Genomic DNA, 20,745 nt, shown 5'->3' with positions numbered 1-20,745 from the left:
TTTTGACTCCAAATTCATGGGACAAGAAAAAATTGAATCAATCAATAATAACTTTTAAAAACAAATGCACCACCTAATCAAAATGAATCCAAAACTAATAAAAAAATGTATCCAAAACTGAATTAAAAAAATGCAAGGTATGCAAATTTCATTATTACAATATGTTCTCTAACTATTATCATCCCGATGATGGATAACGTTGATGCAAAAATTTACACAATCTACTCCGGAAGCAGCTGATTACTATTATTAAATTATTTCCACGTGTATCTACAATGGATTTGTTGACATGAACCGAAATATCTAATACGATTCAATTAGATTTTTCTTAGATGAACTTTTAATATAATACAGTTTTGGTTTTTTTTAAGAAAATAAAATTCGGACAAGTAATAAATGTGCTTTAAGACGAAACCAAAATGTGTATTCGTTGTTGGAGTGCCGTAATCTATTTGTATAAAACTAAAACCTTCAAACCTCTTAGATTAACATAAATGATAATACAAGTCAACAAAAAAGAATATTCATGAAAATTAAATATATTAAATTCTAAATTGTATGTTATGATTTTTATTTTTTATTTGTGTGTATAGAGACTGTCGAATGTCATAACTAATATGTGATTGTAATATTTTTGTGTGCTCCTGCTTTTAAACTTCATTTTTTAAAATTTGTGTATTGCATTTTTTTATTTACAAGCATATAGACTGCAGAAAATTCACTTAAATCAATTCTAATATCAGATCAAAATCGTAAATATAAGCCTTGATTTGATCATCCATGTTGCAGTGCATCTCAGAATTTCAACAGTTGAGCCTTCTTTCAGGTCTCTTTCACCGCATTAGCTTTCAGTACAAGAGAATAAACCAGGCGTTATGCCATGAGTGGCATGCAGTTTTGCAACAAAAATTGAATTGTGAACATAAACATGTAGCTAACCACAAGCGATAAACAAATAGAGATTCTCTCACTGTCGCTTCAGCCCCTGTATTTTCCAAATGAATATCCAAAATCCTATGCACAAGTTATTGCATTCCTCAGGAACAACTAGAGCTTAGACCCATTCAATAAGAGAAATATTATTCATTAAATAGAGTGCATGGACATGAAAACTGAAGATATCCATCCATTTAACATTTACTTATCGAATCATCAACTTCCATGCATCAAACTGCCTTGAGAATCTATATCTATGGAAGCTTCGTAAGAGATGAAAAATCCTGCAGGGTTGTAAGAAAGTGGCAGCTCTTTCATACCCCGTAAAGGCACCAACTCATGTAGGTCTGCCTCTGATTAATCACTTGGAAACTTGAATACGGTATAAATTTATATCAGCTCTGAGATTAATCAATTTGAAATTTGCATTTGGCACCATTTTCTATCTTTTTGTAATGTGTGAGCACAGAGAAAGGAAGAAAAATATTAAGTTAATTTTGCATCGTGAAGATCAACAACAATCAATGAGTACAAAAAATCAACATTGTATTAGACTACAATCTTAGGCATTACTTATACACTGCAGGCTATTTTGAAGCAAATCTGGTTGGCACATAATGGAAAACCACCTAAAAAGGAGATTGTGATCACTAAATAGCCACAACCACATCAACACGTTGTCTTAATGCTTCAGTACGTTTACTTCTTTCCATGGCATCAACCAACCAATTTATCCCATCTTTGATACCCAACCTGCAGCAACAATGTATTTACAGAAAACAGTTAATACTAGCAATATGAACATCACATCATCTATTTCTAATTTCCATGACTGGCAATGCAAATACAGATTCATGCGAGTCCAAATGTGAAGGAATTTTGCATTTTTAGTATCTTACCCATCACATGCAGAAATTGATTGAAACATATATGGCCTTTCATCCAACTCTTTCAAGTCAAGATATCTTGCCAGATCTTCAGCTGACACAGCACCTGGGAGGTCCTGTGTTTAAGCATATAATCACATCCAATGAATAGTTGCAAACAAGAGATTGTACTTCAAAATTTGAAGTATGAGTTACTAGAAAATACATTCAATCCAAGCTCAATCAAGGAAATAGGAATGAAAAAAGGTTTCAATTCAAATTCCACTGGATGCAGGACTGGAAAGAACATTAGACAAAAAATAATCCCAACCAAGCAAAGCAAAAACTGGAAAAAGGTGTAATGTCAAACATTTTTCCTAAGGGAGAGTAGTAAAGGTTTAAAATATATATTATATGTAATCAAAAAAACAGTTCGGGAGATATCCAAATACCCATTTCTGGGTATTGTGTCTCTTGTAACAGAATAAAGCATATGCACCTCAACGATTTCAACCTTCTAAGATACTCAAGTAAATCCAGTTAAATAAAATCTAGAAGAGGCCACTGCAATGAGACCAAAATCTAAAACTGGTATCCTATTGTTCAATAGCATGGAGAGCACCATATCCCTTGCCATGTCATGCTTTTTGGAAGTCAAAAGGTTCTTAATAAAAAAAGCGGTTTTACAGAATAACAATAAATCGGTTCCAAAAACAGAGGTTCCATCTGCCTCAGCCCATTCAAGTATGCCAAAGAAATCCATAACCTGTCCATTATCAAAAATTTCAGGCTGAAGGCATTGCCATAAAACATATTGTCTGTAATAATTAATTGGACCTAATGGAAGAGCCAATTACTGCTACAGGTTAATGGTAAGCAACAGAGATATCAAAAGCACTAGAAACAACAAATGATTGATTGGTCATCAATCATGTGCCAAAGATTATATCTTGAACTACTGATGTTGTTTGATGCAGGACGCTTGTCAAAGAACTTGTGATTTGAAACTGATTGTTTGATTTTTAGAGTAGCAAACACTTCAATTGGTGCTTTAAAATTAACTAGTATCTTTTGTGTTTTGAGCAATAGGCTCTTTTTTGTTTTACCTTTTAGATGGTCTGCCTCCTGAGAAGCCCTTAAGGCTCAGTGAGAGGGAACGACACAAGTGGCAACAAGCTAAAGCCAAGCCCTTCCAAACCACTATAAACAAATGTGTTTGTAATGGAAGTTGCAAGCGATGAGTGTTATATGTTGCCATAACGGCGTCATGTCTCCCTCAGTGCCCATGTGGCACGTAAAAACCTGTAGAGCGTAACCTCTGCAAGCTAGGAGGCCTCCTTTAACGGAGTGGAAAACATTGCTGATTATGGCCACTCGTACGTGTTGATGCGTTTTTTAGGACTACGTCTAACACAGAATAAAGTTACCAATGGTCACTTCACTCTCTCTTGATCAAAGTTTAGCCGTATGCTAAGATTACGGAAAGCTCAAACGGCTAACTCCAAGGTTCCTTCATGCAACGGACATGACTCAATTGGCAGATGTGATTGTTGGTAATCCAAGGGGCCTTATGTTTGGATCATTCTTTCACTTCTTCACTGTGGCTAAAACTTCATCATCGGATATGGCAATTTTGTGATGCTGCTACTTCGAACAAAATAAAATGAACTGAAAATAAAGGGGAAAGGGTTTAGAAGGATCTAAATCTATTTCCTAAGGGCAGTGATATCAATAGTTAATGCTTTGGTGGACAAATTCCAATTAAACCAAGCTCTGCTTCGCCAAGTTTAACTACAACTCTACAAGAACCGGTGCAATTTTCTGAGGATGTTGAAGGATTTTCACATTGAGAAAGTGCACTTGACTACCCAACACAGTGCAATCCAAGCAATGGGTTCAGGCTAACTTTACACTGCAACTTACAATTAGCAAGATGCAAAAAGTATGAACCATGGAAATTCATCAAACACCATTACATTCTCTATTGAAATCAAAGCACTTTATCTAACAATTGAGAATATAAAATTCTACTCTAAGTGAGGAAGGTGAAACCATGCAAATTCTACTCTAAGTGAGGAAGGTGAAACCATGCAAATTTTGAAAAATAACTTAAGTGGACACCATTAGAGAACAATGTTTCATTGTCATTATCTCAAAAACTTATTGCAACAATTTCATACAAATCCCCCTCCCCTTACAAATGAGGGGAGGGGGATCACCCTTTTATATAAGCCTCACGCCATGATTACATGCAAAACCCTAATTAGGGTTTTCCCTAAAAGATTCCCCACACATGATGCAACAGGGTGGGAATCAACAATTAATAACCCATCATGCCCATATACAATTAATTCTACGTGCCCAAAATGGCATCCATTGTGCATTAAATACACTTCTTTCAAATTCGCCCAATGTGTAATAAATGCTCCATCATCTCCTAAATATGATAGTTACATGCGAAAGATGCTGCACCATTGCATTAAGTATGACAACTACCATGCAATGAATTAGCCGCCACCATGGTCAAATATTTCAGCAATGAATGCGCCACTATGCCTTCAAGCAACGGCTGCATGCAAAAAGATGCTCCATTGACTCAGCATGCGCTGACCCGACTGTCACTTGGCGAGAAACCCTTCGAGAGAAAAAAAAATTGATCCATGAAAAATTTTCTTGAAGTTTTTCAAACTTTCCTTGCTCTGGAGGAGATTTTTTATGATTTCCCACCATCTCCTATTTTTTAGCAACTTTCCAAAAATAGGGTTCCATGTTACAAGAGAGAAAATTCTCTCACAAATCCAAATTTGAAAGAATTTTGAAATTTGGATGTGATTTGATGCTCGAAAATGGATTTTACAAAATTTTGCCCAAGGGGAATTTTCTCGTTTTGTTCATCTTTGATTCCTTTCTTGCCTTGGAATTTTATTTTTTTACCTTCAATTCATCCTGGCGTGGAATTCATGTTGTGGAGGAATTCTCCTTTGGAAAGAAATTTCTTCCTTACCCCTGTCCAGCACTTCATCTCCAACTTGGGTGCTAAAAACACATGGTGAAGAAATTTTTCTTGAGGAAAAATCCTCCATACCCTTCATTTGGTGCCCATTCTTGACCTTGGTTCTACTTTACCCCTGAGGAAGGAAATTCTTCATGTCTTAGACAATTTTTCATGATTTCCAAGAACTATGTCTTGAAGGAAGGAATTTCCAACACTTAGTCAATTTTTCCACTTTCCTGGAATTCTAAATTTCCAACACTTAGTCAATTTTTTACTTTTTCCAAGAATTCTATCCCGAAGGAAGGAATTTCCAACACTTAATCAATTTTTCACTTTTTTCAAGAATTCTACCCTAAAGGAAGGAATTTCCATCACTTAGCCAAATTTTCACCTTTTCCAAGAATTCTATCCTAACGGAAGGAATTTCCAACACTTAGTCAATTTTTCACTTGTTCCAAGAATTCTACCCTGAAAGAAGGAATTTCCATCACTAAGCCAAATTTTCATCTTTCCCAAGAATTTTGTCTTGAAGGAAGGAATTTCTAACACTTGGCCAAATTTTCACCTTTTCCAAGAATTTTGTCCTGAAGGAAGGAATTTCCAACACTAGTCAATCTTTCCACTTTCCTTGAATTTCGTCTTGGGAGCAATCCTTCCCTGAGGAAGGAATTTTTTTGAATTTTGAACCTTTCTTCCTGAACCTTGATTTTTACGTACTGCTTCCAACCTTAGGCACATTTCAGAACTAGAGAAGAAATTTTGGAAATTTGTTCCTTGAAGAAGGAATTCTTTTTGTACCTTTTGAGTTCATCTCGTCCGTAGGGAGCTTTTCCATCAATTTTCCACAATTCCTATTTTTTAGGAATTTTCCTAAAATTTAGGACCCAGTTCCAAGAGAGAGAGGATTCTCCTACAATTCCAAATCCATCATCATCTTGAAACTCAAATGATTTTTTATGCCCGAAAATGGATTTTTAAAGAAATTTCCCTCTCTTTCTCAGTTCTTCCTTGACCTTTGATTTCCATGCCTTAGAATTTTTTTACCTTCCAGCTTGGGTGTGGAAATTTCACCCTGATGGAGGAATTTTCATTTTCTTCATTTTTCCATGCTCCTTGCATTTTGGCACCTTAATTCTTCCTTGGGTCATGGAATTTGGCAATTTTTGAATTCTCCCCGACCCTTGCATTTAATAGAATATTTAATTATATTTTAGTCACCTATATTTAGTTCCTTGTTTAATGGTCATTTAGGTTTTAAGCTTTATTTAGCATTTAGCTTTTTCTTTTTAATTAATTAGCTTTTAAGCTTTATTTAGCATTTAACTTTTTCTTTTTAGTTAATTAGCTTTTATGCTTAATTTAGCTTTTAGCTCTTTAATCTTTTACTTTAACATTATGTTCTAATTATAGAACATCATCTTGTAACCTCTATATATACGTGTGTATATCGTTCAATGTAATCATCTGATTATTGAATCATTCATTCAATTTATTTTTCATGGTATCAGAGTGGGTCAACGGGATTCTTTAAAGTTTGGCGAATTTTTTAATAAAAATTCATGCCCTTCTTTCTAGAATATTTTCCAGATTTTTTTTTATTGTTTTTTTATAAAAAAATGATTTTGCTTTTTAGAAGGCTTTTTGAAGGTTTCTGGTTTGTGAGTGAATTTCTTTGTGCTGGGCAGCAATTCATGTTTTTTTAGCGTTCTGGAGATTTTCGGGCCTGCAACCTGGAGTTTTTTTTGCAGATTGAAAATTTTCCTAAGGTTTCCGCAATTTTCAACTAGGGTTTTGACCCTTCAGTTCAAGTCAAAATTTTATTTTTCTTGCAGATTCTTGGTGGGTTTTCCGAGACCTCAACTAGGTCGTCATCAGATTTTTCCGGGTGTATCATTTTCCATGCCTCGATTTTTGAGCCGTCGGATCTGTATTCTGTTTTCATATTCTTGGTGGTTTTTCGAGAGCTTTTTTGGGTTGGTCTCAGATTTTTGTGGGTGCCTCGTTTTCTGCACCTCAAATTTTGTGCCAGCAAATTTGCCTTGGAATTTAAAAACAGTTCACAATTTTTGCTATTTCTGTGGCCATTGGGATTTTTGCTGTTTTTTGGGCACCATTTATGCTGTTTTTAAGTGTGCAAAAAATTTTAATTTCTGGGTTTCTTCCAAACCTTGAAATTTGCACCTTGGAATTTGTGCCAGAATTCTCCTCTAGTGTTTCAGATATTTTGTGCAACTGCTTCTATTCTGATTTTTGAATCAGATTCTTCTGTCTCATGCTTTCACTATGTCGACCTCCTTCAACCTCCATTTTTGCGATGGCATCTTTGACTAACATCATGTTGGAACACAGACAAAAGTTAAACAAATGTCACAACACCTGGAAACAGTGCATGTTCACGATATCTGAATATCGTTGCCTTGATCAGATTGATTCAGGCCAGACCTCGTCTTACAGGTCCCAAGGTTTTCACGATTTTTTCCTGAAAAATTGTTTGTCCGTTTTCTGATTTTTTCCATAAAAATTCATGGGAGGGTTTTCATGATTTTTTCCTCAAAAATTGTTCGCAGGGTTTATAATTTTCCCTTAAAAATTATCTCATCTGTAATCCGCGATATTCGTGTAAGATTTTAGTTATCTGGGATTTACCGTTTTTTTCCACAAAAACGATGATTTGTAACCTCAAATTTCTTGGTTTTTCGATTTTCTCCTCAGAATCGTAAATTCTCTTTTCGAGAGTTCTTATTTCAGGGTTTGGCGGTTTTTTCCTCAAAATCGTGCTTTGTTGCAATTAGTTTGGGTCGCACCTACTAGGGCGAACATCTGCAACCGTGGTATCTTGCAGTCAGTTTTGGAGCTGATACTCTTCTGCAAAAGGGTTTGCCGATTTTCCTCAAAATCATGGTTTCAGTTTTCAGTTTGGTTACCCAACGTTAGGTTGGATGGATTCTGGTATTCTTGGTCATTAACACTTTTCAGATCCAGGGAGGGTCTCCACTGCAGTAGAGTGTTCTTTTCATTTGTGATCAAAAGACCTGCAATGTCTTCTATAGGGTAGTTAGTAGATAGAATGACCATTAAGGGAGGGTATTAGAATATTTAATTATATTTTAGTCACCTATATTTAGTTCCTTGTTTAATGGTCATTTAGCTTTTTAGTTAATTAGCTTTTAAGCTTTATTTAGCATTTAGCTTTTTCTTTTTAATTAATTAGCTTTTAAGCTTTATTTAGCATTTAGCTTTTTCTTTTTAGTTAATTAGCTTTTAAGCTTAATTTAGATTTTAGCTCTTTAATCTTTTACTTTAACGTTATGTTCTAATTATAGAACATCATCTTGTAACCTCTATATATACGTGTGTATATCGTTCAATGTAATCATCCGATTATTGAATCATTCATTCAATTTATTTTTCAGCATTTTGGCATCCTTGAGCTAACTTGGGTGGGATTTTCCACGAGTCATGGAATTTAGCTTATTTTGGGTTTTCCATGACATGGGTATTTTGGCTCCCTAGATCATCCTTGGGCATAATTTTTCACTGGGCAAGGAATTTCATCGTTTTCCCTTTTTCCATGCCTCCTCATGTTTGACAGCCTTCTCACCTGCCTGGGCGCTATTTTCAACTGATGGAGGAATTTTGCTTATCTTGGATTTTCCATGATGCGTCCAATTTAGCGCCCTACCTAGTAGTTGGGCGTGGATTTTACTCGATGAAGGAATTTCATGACTTTTGAGTATTTCTTCAAACTTAGCTGATTTGGGAGATTTCCAATTTCAAGAATCCATTTTTGGGAAATTCGAAGAGCTTTTCCATGCCTTAGGATATTTTCTAGCTTTCCACTTTTGGAAGATGAGTCGACACTTAGCCTTTTTTTTTATCACTCTGCCTGCTCTTTGGCCTTTCCAGATTTAGAAATGATCATGAAAGCTCAATCTTCAGTGTCTGCCTATGAGGAACCTGCTACAAATAGACTTTCCAAAAATAGAAAGTGCTTCAGATGTCAGAGTTGGAGCCCAAAATAGGATGCAGAGACACTATAAATAGAAACTAAAAATATGTAATATCCCAGTTATTTTTTATTTTATTTTTAGGCCAACAATAGATATCAACAAGAAGATAACCCGTTAAGGTTAGAAATCATAAAATGAAACATGCTGAAAAAGCAACCCTTCCACTTTTTGATCACCAAGTGCCCAATGTGGGAAGGTGAGAGCATACGGTGTTGAGGGGATCGTTAGCTCAATTAACTGGAAACAATACAATGCTTGGGCGGCAAGCCAGCCCCTTCTGCTTATCCAGTTGGAAAGCAAGAATACTCGGCAGTGAACCAGCCAAGTGAGACACCCAAAAATACGAATCACTCAACCGCAATATTTCAGCGGGAGGACTGAAATTACATAACAATCTCAACTCGGCTGCTTATGCAGCAGGAGGACCATTACACTCGGACATCACTCGACCACTTATGCAGTGGGAGGACTGAAATTACAATTTGCTTGATAATAGGTGGCAAGCCAACCTCTTCCACTTTTCAGCGGGATGAGAATTACAAATCAGAATTGGTTAGTAGTACTACTACTTAACCTTACAAAAATTAAGATGATATGAGAAGAGAGTAATTGCTGAATATCCAAACAAGAACATGAAATTCTGCTAACATCAAATCTGCAGGCTGGAATTGCAAAACCAGCAGCCTAAGGAATCACTAACAAGCTCACAACTCTCTCAATACATATCCAAATCACCCCAAAACAGTCCCAAACCCACACTAGACTAGCTACGATGACAACCAGCCAAAAACAAGCTACCATAACTCCCTTATTAATTTTGCATGCATCCCAATGCACTTCAAAAACCCACGCCTAGCTTAGGAATTTTGATTTTGTCTAATAAATTCAAAGCTCAACCAAAGATGCCACAAACTTACAATGTATATCGCCAGTACTAGGAAGGATGAAAGAGCCAATACCCATAACGGTCAGTCACTCCAACAAAGATGTATGATCGAAAATGAACTTCAGCCACAGGCAAACCAACAAGTTCCAAAATCGCTCCAAACACCAAAAAGGACTAAGATAAGCACTGAGAATTTAGTAGATTACAGCACACAACTAGGTACTATGTTTCAAGTACGAAACTGGGAAGCACTAGGGAGACGCACTCCGAAGCCTCAAAAGTTCTGTCATCAATCCGGTAGCATAACATTGCAAATTTTCAAGATACCAAGAATGGGAGCCCAAGGCTCTTATTTATAACCTCACACCACCAAATTCAAATGCAAATTGCTTCAAATTCATCTTTCCCCATTTGCATTTCATTACATCTCACGTGGACCCCAAGAGTGGCGCCATTCCACAAGTCAAACCTCACGCCAAAAAGCAAGGACCACAATTTTCACTTGGCAAACACTTGAGATGAAAATAAAATAATATCTCCCTTAATAATTTGACATCCCCTTCTTAGACATAAGTTTCGCCTAGCACTTAGGAGATATTAGGCATTATTCCCAAAGTCAATAAATCAATAGTAATTAATCAAATTAATTAAATATTAAACATTAGGATAAGGAAATAATATTAAATTATGTCACATATGACTCCAGTACTGATTACTGTCAAAACCAGGATGACGCTGAGCCAGGAAGACCACTGAACTGATGCAGGATCAGGACCATGTCCATTGCCAGAAATAGAAATATGCCATACTGCCACTTACTAAAAAATAGTAAGTCATGAACTACTACTCCGAAAAGCATGAACTTCGCGCCCAGTGACAGAGCATGGAGAGCTCAATAGGACAGTATCACTAGAATAGCCATTCCCTGACTTACTAAAAATAGTAAGTTCTCGCCTCATCAATGTTGGACCCTCATTCTTCGTTCCACCTAGCCTATGGGTCTCAGGAATAGGCTAATGGACCACTAGGAGGTCATCAACGAGAAGGGGACATTACAAAATAGTAAGTATGATTTTTGGTGAAATGAAGACATTCTGGGAGGCAGTGAAATCCTTAAAAAATAGGAGCTTTCTAAAACTAGAAAGTTGCTTAGAATTTGCTCAAATTTCACGTGTCGGTTCCTTAGAGGATCCTGACTCCAATGCAATATTCAATTTTCGAAAACCCTAAAAGGAAACCTCTAAAATCTAGGATTGAAGACAAAAACCCTAAAACTGACAAAACGAGCCCTAGACTTAGCCAAATTTGTTCAAACGAAAAGCAAACTTGATCAAATCGACCCCACTCACATACAAACTCAGAGAGACTGATGAGACTGTCGCAAAAAAACCCAAAAAACCAAAACCAAAGGACTAAGAGGGCCTAAAAAGTAAGGGATCCCCATTTTGAATGGGACGATGTGTGAAAACGTCACAACAATACAGATGCCTTGACTACGAGCCCTTGTGTTTAGAAACACAAAACCTTCTATTTGTTGGCGTAGGAAGTTGGACCTTCACAACCGTCTCACAATTTCATGACTCATAGTAGAGATAGCAGTTCCTTAGGAAGTGGTGACCTAAGGAATTCAGAACTTGGTATGCCCGAAGAAGTGAGTGTCGTGGAGGGGAGCCAGTGCTACCAAGTTCCCAGGCTATCTGCTATGAGTAGGCACAGTTGAGAGTAATCTCAAGTGGCAACCCAACAAGTGTTGTCTTGGCCAGCCTTAGGATTGTGCTTGAATGTGTTTTTATTTCAACATCAAGCAAACATTCTGTCTGTCGTGTTTTCTAAATGTGTGCAAAACAAACATTTCACAATCAACACCACACCTGAAATTGAAACACTTTACAAAAACCTTGGTCTAAACTTTCAAGTATCCACGTTGTAAAACGGAAACATTGCAAAAGAACATTGTTATTGCGACATTGAACTTGTATTCTCAAAACAATCATTTTAAATCTCTTGAGACATCATTTTCCGGTTCTGATCTTTTAGGTTCTTGCATAATTGCATCATCACACCTTTAGGACCTTGTATACCACCCTTAGATCATACCCTTGCATACTCTCTTCAGGTCTCATCCTTGCATCACATCCTTAGGTTCCACCATTAAGTTGTACCCTTGCATCAATCCCTTGGATCATAACCATAATCTTTGCATAGCCTTAAGTTATTTTCTTAGGACACACCCTTTGATCCTTGCACACTTTCATTAGATCATACCTAAATTCTTGCACATCCCAATCTCCCTTTGGGACATAACCGTAGACCTTGCATAAGTACCTTAGGTCATTTCATAATTGGTCCTAGCATTTCATTTATTCATATCCTTAGCACTTGCATACCAAAATCCAACAAATAAAAAAAATCCAAAATCCAAAACCCAAAAACATCACTTGCACTTAGGATCTCTTGTCTTAGGTTTGACATCAACTTTCGATCATCAATCACCCTTATCACTTGAGGTGCATCTTCCTTGAGTTAGGGAACCTATCAGTGTATTTGAGTTGGTATTCCACTTGGAGTTCATCATCTCCTATCATAGCATGCCTTCTTTTTGATCACTTATCCTTGTGTCTATCCATCATAGCACAAGTCAACCCTCACATTGCAAATATTTTCAGACCTAGAGTATCCTTAGTCCTTGCATCAAACATCTTCGTCCTCATATCTCATTTAAGGTTTAGCTGCACATCACTTTCCTATCATATAGATTGCATTTAGCATTGAAATCCTTTAGCATATTCCCATCTCAATCACATCACATAGATTGCATTTTTGCATTGATCCTTATCATATCCCAATCTCACCTTCCTATCATATAGTTTGCACCTTAATCTTTGCATTGATCTTTTGTTACATCCTAATCACTCATATCATATAGTTCCCCCTTTGCATTTTAGGCTTTGCATTCCATCTAAAGTCTCATACATTGTCCTAGGTCAAAGATCAAAACTATCATAAATCTCCATGACTACCTTGGCCCAACAAATTCAAGATCTCAAGAGAGAAATATATGACATTCAAGTCTGACAAAAAGATTCAACGACCCTCTTGAGATAAAATTTCATGATATCAAGAACAACAAACTTCAAGGAATGCTAAAAATACTATATAAGGTGGAACAAGTAATTGAAAATCAAAAGCCAAATCTTGAACAAGATCCCATGACTTATTTACCAAGACAACAAGACATTTCTTCAAAATATGCCTCAAATAGACAATTTACACCTTTGGGACAATCTATTGAGTCGTATTTAAAAGAGCTTCTTGAGCACAATCTTATTACATTGCCTAACACAACCCCAGGAGGATGTAAATTCTTGAGTAACTATTGTGTGGATCATAGACAAAACAAACAGAAGACTTCAGATTGCCTGGAATTAAAACATGCGATTCAAGACCTCGATAATGGTGTCATTAAAATTGAAGATCCTAATGACTCACCTAAAGAGAAACAAGGAACTACTCCTAAAAATTATCAAAATCATATACCTTTGTCTAGCACGGCTCCACATGCGGCCTCCATCTCTTCCACGATTCCTTCATCTCCTGAAGTTTCACGAGAGAAATTTCCACCATCTCTTCCAAATGATACACCTAATAAAGCATCCTCCCTAGGGCTGTCTGCAATAGATATGCACAATAATCTATGTCTTTATACAAAACCCTTGTACTATTTGGAAATGCAAGATTCAATGCCACCACATGCTTCTCTTTTAGAGAGTCCCATACAAAGTCCATCTCTCTCATGTCAAAGCATTGATTCTTTGCCAAAATCCGCCATGTGTATTCAAAGTCCAATCCCATGTCAAGAGGATGATTCAGAGCACGAAGAAATAAGTCTTGAAATGGATCAAGATCAAGGCCCTAAAACTTTTCTATTGCATACTACGTTTGACCAAGATCTCATTTCCTTTGAAGATCCCCCTATTCCTATCCATTCTATCCACGAACACGACAACTTTTCGAGTCTCATTGCCATTCCACTCCCTGAGCAAGGTCAAGGTATCCCTTCCATTCTTCCTAATGATCCCATTGAAAGCCAAGAGCAAAGCACCTTTAAAGAGGAATCCAATGATCTTCCTCCTTGTCAAGATTAAAGTATCCTTCCAAATCCATGTCTACCACAAGATCCCCTTGTCCCTCCATCTCCACATCCTAAACCTCCATATACACTCCAAGATCCCATTTCTTTTGATGATCCCATTACTCCTCCCATTCCATCTCATGAAGAGCTTGTCATTGATCACAATCCCCTTCATGATCATGATCCCCCTCATGATTCTAATGTGTTGGTGCAAGATGTTCGCAAATCCCCTACATGCACAATGGGTTCCTCCACTTTGGTCCAACCTGATCCACTTCATGATCCTATCATTTCTTTCATATCATATCCACCTCATAATGGACTTGTGCCTTCTTCCCAAAGCAAAGAGTAGCATACGGGTCAGAATATTTATAAAGCCAAATGGGTAGACCTTCACAAGCAAGAACCCTTCCATATCCAAGAAAATATTAAGGTCTTGGCCTCAGTGACATTCCTCAAGATATTTGTATCCCTACTAAACCAAAATCCAAATACACGCCTTCCCCTTCATCCCTTCCAGCCAATTTAGGTCCCTATATCCCTCCACCCCTTATGTGGGATCGACAAAGGCACACATCTTTGAGCACCTTCCATCCATCCAAAATACCTCCATATCATTCCTATCCATCCACACATTCTTTTCCTTCTCCAAGCAATTTGGATGCCAAACATAAAAGTCATAAGTCAAGCAATCCACATGTATTCAAGGATCAACATGTCCCATCTAAACGACATGTCAAAACAAAGCAAAATATGATCCAAAAAGAAAAAGAAAAAGAAAAATCCAAAAGGCCACAAAGGCCCATCGAGCAAAAGAAAGAAAAGTCAAAAGTTATATGGATTCCTAAGGCATTTGTAGAAGCAATGCGTTCCAAGGAACTACAAAAGCATAAAAAATAAAAAACTATGTGGATCCCTAAGCGGCTCCTTGAAGCACAACAATCTAAAGAAAAATCCAAATTGGCATCCAAAATTGTTGTTCCTCCATCCAAACCTTCCAAATTTATTCCTCCATCACCTCCATCCATTTTGGATCTTTATGTCCCAAAATCCCTAGCTATTTCTCCATCCAAATCTCAAAATCTGAGATCCACATTTCCTCCATCAATCCACCACCCCTCTAGGTGTGTGCCAATGTTGATCTTGCCAGCATTTCCATCTAGCCATGCATAATTCTTCCAACATCCCATCCATTATCCAACACCTCTTTCTCACCCTTTCATCCCTCTTATCCAATCCTTTGCATAAATCCTTCCCTAGTTTCAATCCATTATCCTACCAACGTCTTTGAGCACAACTTCGTAGCCATGGTCTATTGCAAAACATATTTCAAGGGTACCATCTAAATAAGTGAGGTGCTTGAGTCCTTCTTCCACCTCCTATCATGCATCCCTTATCTTCCAAAAATTCAAAAAAAAAATGAAAAAAAGAAAAAAAAATCAAAAAAGTGAAAACAAATGAAAAAGGAGAAAAAAATAAAAGAAAATATAAAAGTGAAAAATCAGAAAAAAGTAAAGAGAAATAATTTCGTCCATGTGTGAAAACCACTTCTTGTGACACCTTGGGCAAGTACCATGATGAAAACCCGACAAACGGGCATTGTGCGTAATCCCTTATTTTCTTGCATTATTCACTAGGGGCAAGTTCCATCCATGCTATCTTATTTGCCACATCCATCTATTATCCCTCATTTACTCTATATCCATACATATCCCTTTTCCACCTTTGATCTTGACAAGGTTAAGGATCTTTACAGGCTTTGTGTGTTCTATCTATTACACCTGATCCACACCCTTCAACTCTTATCCATTATTTTGTCCATCGCTTGCTTCCATCTTTCTTTACCACCTTTGATCTTGCTTATCTTATCTGCCTCCTATCCAAATCTATCCCTTGATCTTGATCAAAACTATGGACAAAATGCAAAACATGTTTTCAAAAAACCTCTTGACATGGCCATTTCTTTGGACCATATGACATTTGTTACACCATATCCTTGCTTTATATTGCTATATTCGATCCCTATGCTTGGATTGACATATTATCCTATTGTGAGATAGTCCTTGAAAATCGCATAAGCTTCCTTCATCATTCACTTATCCATTTCTATCCCATTCATTCATTCATTCACTCAAAATCTGTTTTGCCTTGCTAGACACTAGGGGCAAATAGGAAAAAATCGTAGAATGTCTTGAAAAAATCATAAAATGTCCCAAAAAAACCATAAAAATCATAAAATCTCCTGAAAAAATCATTAAAATCATAATTCATAAGTCCTAAAAAAACCCTAAAAATAAAAACATTTTTAAAAACCCTAAAAATTGTAAAACTTTTCATCAAAATCCAAAAACATTTAATAAACATTGTGAAGACACCAACACTTCAGAGGAGCGTGCAGCTTTGAACTTAAACAAAATCATGACGTGACGAGATTACGATTGAGCAGACATAACAAAATCTTATCGACTTATCAAAACCAAATACATTAACTGTGAATGACAATCACTTTGGCATAAAGCATACTGTTTGTTTGTTTGATTATATCTTTTGATTGTTTTTTTTTTTTTTTTTGGTGACATGTCTTTTAGCTTTTCCAAGATGTCTTAGACTAGAGATTTTACTAAAAAGGCGAGGATGGGGTATGTTCACTACTTTGTTGCTTGTGGATTGTTCCGTAGTAATATGATGACTCGTCTTAGGACATGATTGTCTAAAATCAACAAGGACATATGGGTCTCATGTGAATTGGGGCATTCCTTGACTGTCTTATGTGTTTTCTTTCATGCAATTGGTATGACGATTCATTTGGGTCTTATTCATATCTAGATGAGTTTTATCCTTTTGCTATAATAAGCTTGATGATGACATAAGCACTTTAAAAAGCACAAGAATTCTCATCCTTTTTCATATCTTGTTTCTCATCATTCTTCTTCTCATCACTTTCATTCTTTTTTCTTATCATCCATCTTCTTGCATCTTCTCATTGCTTGCATCTCCTTTCATTGCTTATCGCATCAATCATTTCTCTCTATCATTTTCTTTCGTCATCCTCTTGTCTTCAATCATTTTCTTTCATCATTTTCTTCATCTCCCTTGTTGCAGTGAGATCAATCAAACGCTTTATCCAACTGATGCATTGCTTTCAAGCTTTAATCGCTTTATCAAATCAACCAACTTGCTTCTTGCAATCTCAACACCCTCGGATCAATCAATCAATCCTTGGATCACCTTATCTTGTGCTATCATCAATCCCTATCAACTTAATCAACTTAATCAGCTTAATCAGCTCCATCAACTTAATCAGCTTATCAACTTGGCTATATTGTTCATTTCCATCAATTGTTCAATTACACCTCATCAACTATGCATTTCCATCAAATGTACATCTCAACTTAATCACTTGCGCAATATCAATTATCCAATCTCTTTTTCATAATCTATCAAGAGATCAATCTCCATCAATCTATTCAATCAATCTCTCGAGGGGGCATATCATATCAATCATCACCCTTACCAGGACATCTCTAGGGCATATATCAATTGATCAATTTTCTTCAAAACAACGCGACAAGTTGCATTGTCTCAAAGAGGGGCAAAATGTAGACACATAAAAATTTCCATTAAAATGTCCTCTTATTTAATCTCAATTTTCCAATCATTATCAAGTGGATTCAAATCAAATAATATCTTATTATCCCATCATTCCCCATTATCTTATGATATTCATTTTTTATTATTCCATTATTCGTCACTATATCATAATATTCATATTATATAATATTAAATAAATCCATTTAATAACATTACTCTCTATTAAATCCGTTTTTCCATCCATTTCCTAAATCTCTTTCATATCTATTTCATCTCTTATTTATCATCTTCCACTCCTGTCAATTACACGCACCTTAATGCATGTGGGACAAACATCTCCAATCTAATCTCTTATCCCACATTTATCCTACAACTTGGATTCCACCCTGAGAAAATCTATAAATACCTTGCTCCTCCTCATGTCTAAACCTAGCAATTCAATCTTTCATTTGCATGCTTGCATTTTGGAAGTTTTTTCTTGCATTCAAATTTTCATATATTTGTTCATTGTGCTCATTGAATCTCTTTGATCTCTCATCTTTGTATCATTTCATCATATTTGATATCTTCATATCCGTCCATCATACTTCTTGTGCACGTGCTTCTGAGAACATCCATATCTCGAACACAAGATCTTGAGAAATAGGAGGGCAATGGAGTAGATTTTGTAGCATGCATGTGTGTTTCAATTTGAATATTTGGTTTGCATGTGTGTTCTTTGCAAGTACTTCATTGTTGGTTGATTTATCTATCTGAATCTTCCCTCATAAGATCTCAGATGTGATGTCCCAACTTTGAAATATAATTTAATAATAAATAATGATAATAAAATTAAAATACAAAAGAATAAACATAAAAATTAATTTAATTAAATATCAATACACTTATTTAGTACTGATTAATCATCTATTTATTTCTATCAGCTATATTATTGAATAATGAATAGCCATTTATCTCTCTAATAATCAATTATTAAATAAATATTAATTTGCAGTCAATATTAATTACTATTAAATGAAAACATAGTGGCAGACCAAATCTGACATATGTCAGATTTGTCTGCCTTTGCATACATATATAAAAGAAACAAGGAAAGCTACGTAGCAAAGAGGGAAGCAACCATGAAGGCATATTACAAATCAGAAGGAGGCACTGATCGCTTGGACAAAGACTTAACGTGGTTTCCAATCAATAAGTAAGAATGACTATAAGTGACCAATAATAATCGTCAAACATCTTTGGAAGATAGAAATGATAATGTATATTGATCGGTGGCAATGTCCAAGATTATCATGGATTAAGAGACAGTGACTGATATTATTATTCAAATTATGAAAGACAAAGGATCGGTCATCTGTAATAACATGTATTAAAGGAACGATGAATGACGGACTCATGTGAAGGGATAGCGATCTAAAGAAGTTGAAGATAGTCATTAAGATTAATAACAGTTAGCATCAGCTAAGGATTAACATCCTTAATTCTATCGATAATCAAACATATGGTTAGTTAACCAATAACCGATTTGCTTGTGGATGAAAAGGCACGATTAAGAGGTTATCGCTTGGAGAAGAATTATTTAAGGGGGTTGATAAAGTCAGAATGACAGAAACCAGCCATTATCCTAATCAGATGATTAGTTATCTAATGAGCAAGCAGCGATTAAAGAGATAAATAAAATAATCATTAGTATGCAGGTCCATGTAGTTACGTTATGAAGAGGTACAAACCAATTATGGAGAGAAGAGACGTGTCTCCCAAAATGCATCCCCTCCCATTGTGCAAAGATATAAGAAAAGAAAGTAGATGGGGAAATGAAGAAATACGAAGGGAGGACAGCAAGGATAAAGTGCTGACACAAACAGAAACTATCAAAAAGTTACAGGCAGTAACATCTCTGCTCACGGTAATATGTGTGGGATGCACTTTGGTAATGTGTGGGATGCACTTAATTGGTATGCTTAATATATGAAGTTGCTGTCGTTTCTTATGCAGATATTATAAATATTAATAATAATACAATAATTATAATTATTATAATATTTTCTGAGGACTGCTCTGCAGTTGTATATAATAATAATAATATCTATAAATGAATTAAAATATATAAATGTATATATATATATATATATATATAAATAATATTTTGATCAGGCAAATAAATAGTAGAACATAAATCAGAAGAATTCTTAAATTGATATTAGAAAGAAGAATATGTTTTCTGTTGTGTCTGTCAGTATTTAAGAATTGGGGAATTGAGATGTTTTCAAAGAGGGGCAGTCTAAATCCAATCAATAGGATGAATTCCCAAGATAGGGTAGGGATCAGTGACTCATAAACCTTGAGGATATAAGCCCAAGATAGGTTAGGGCTTGGATCTGTAAACTTTAAGGGAACCTATTGTGTTTGGCCTCTAAGCGCTTTGGTAACATTCCTATCCTCTTCTTCCTTAAACTGAAATGGTAACAAGGGTTGACACTTGCGATAAGAATTATGAATACATAATAGATAAACAATTTCCTTATTAACAAGTTAATTGATTAAATTAAGGAATATCACTAATTTGTTAAGATAGAACCGCCTCCGAAACAATCTAGTTAAGTCTTAAGTGTATTGGGATAGATTAATTATGGTTAAATCAAGCCTAATCTTAGTAGGGGACATTAAATCAGATCAGGTTTTAACCACCTTCAGAAATATTCTACGGGAACTTTTCAAGATTAGCAAGTGCAATAACCAAGGTAGATATTCATTGTGGCTATAAAAGTAACTTAGCTCCTCCAATTTCGCTGATATAAAATGACGTAGAGCTTCAATTTTGCCAAGATCAAATGTGACACAAACAAAATGTAAAGGTGCCTAACACTTCAAATTCAGTGCTTCAGATGGTTTAAATATTGATAAAGCAGAGGAACATCAAGGTCATGAAAAGGCTCATAATGAATGTTAGTACAATTCAATTCCAATGTCCTTGAAACTGCAGAGAGACTTGAAACTGTCAATCAATATCCCCTAACAACTAACCTAAAGCCATGATTTTGAATTTGGCAAGTTAAGAATCATAAAAATTTAATCAGCATTTCCTTCTCGCAATAAACACCAACTGTTTGCATAGAGTTATGGTGCCGAATCAAGTTCATAATGACCCCAAATCTTAGAAAGCAATAGGTTCCCTGATTACCACTTAGTCCTAACTAAAAGCCTGCCACACAGCAAACTCAATCTAGATAACACCCCTTGAGGCTCATTGATCCCTTCATACACCTATTAGGTTCCAAAGTGATGGGTTCAACTTAAGACAAATCTGTCATCTAAACCTTAACTTTAGG

General features: G+C 35.9%; 1 protein-coding gene across 1 annotated transcript in view; it reads right to left on the bottom strand.

Moving 5' to 3' along the window:
- Window positions 1–1,054: 1,054 nt before the first annotated feature.
- Window positions 1,055–20,745, bottom strand: part of LOC131038132 (uncharacterized) — a 36,454-nt gene continuing 16,763 nt past the window's right edge. The window contains exons 6-7 of the mRNA XM_057970459.2: window positions 1,836–1,939; window positions 1,055–1,689 (exon numbers count right to left, since the gene is read on the bottom strand). Coding sequence (XP_057826442.1) covers window positions 1,587–1,689; window positions 1,836–1,939 — 207 coding nt within the window. The 3' untranslated portion in view covers window positions 1,055–1,586. The remainder of the gene's footprint in view (window positions 1,690–1,835; window positions 1,940–20,745) is intronic.

This window comes from Cryptomeria japonica, chromosome 11 (assembly GCF_030272615.1).
Source record: "Cryptomeria japonica chromosome 11, Sugi_1.0, whole genome shotgun sequence".
Classification (NCBI taxonomy): domain Eukaryota; kingdom Viridiplantae; phylum Streptophyta; class Pinopsida; order Cupressales; family Cupressaceae; genus Cryptomeria; species Cryptomeria japonica.
This window is presented reverse-complemented; position numbering and strand designations above follow the sequence as displayed.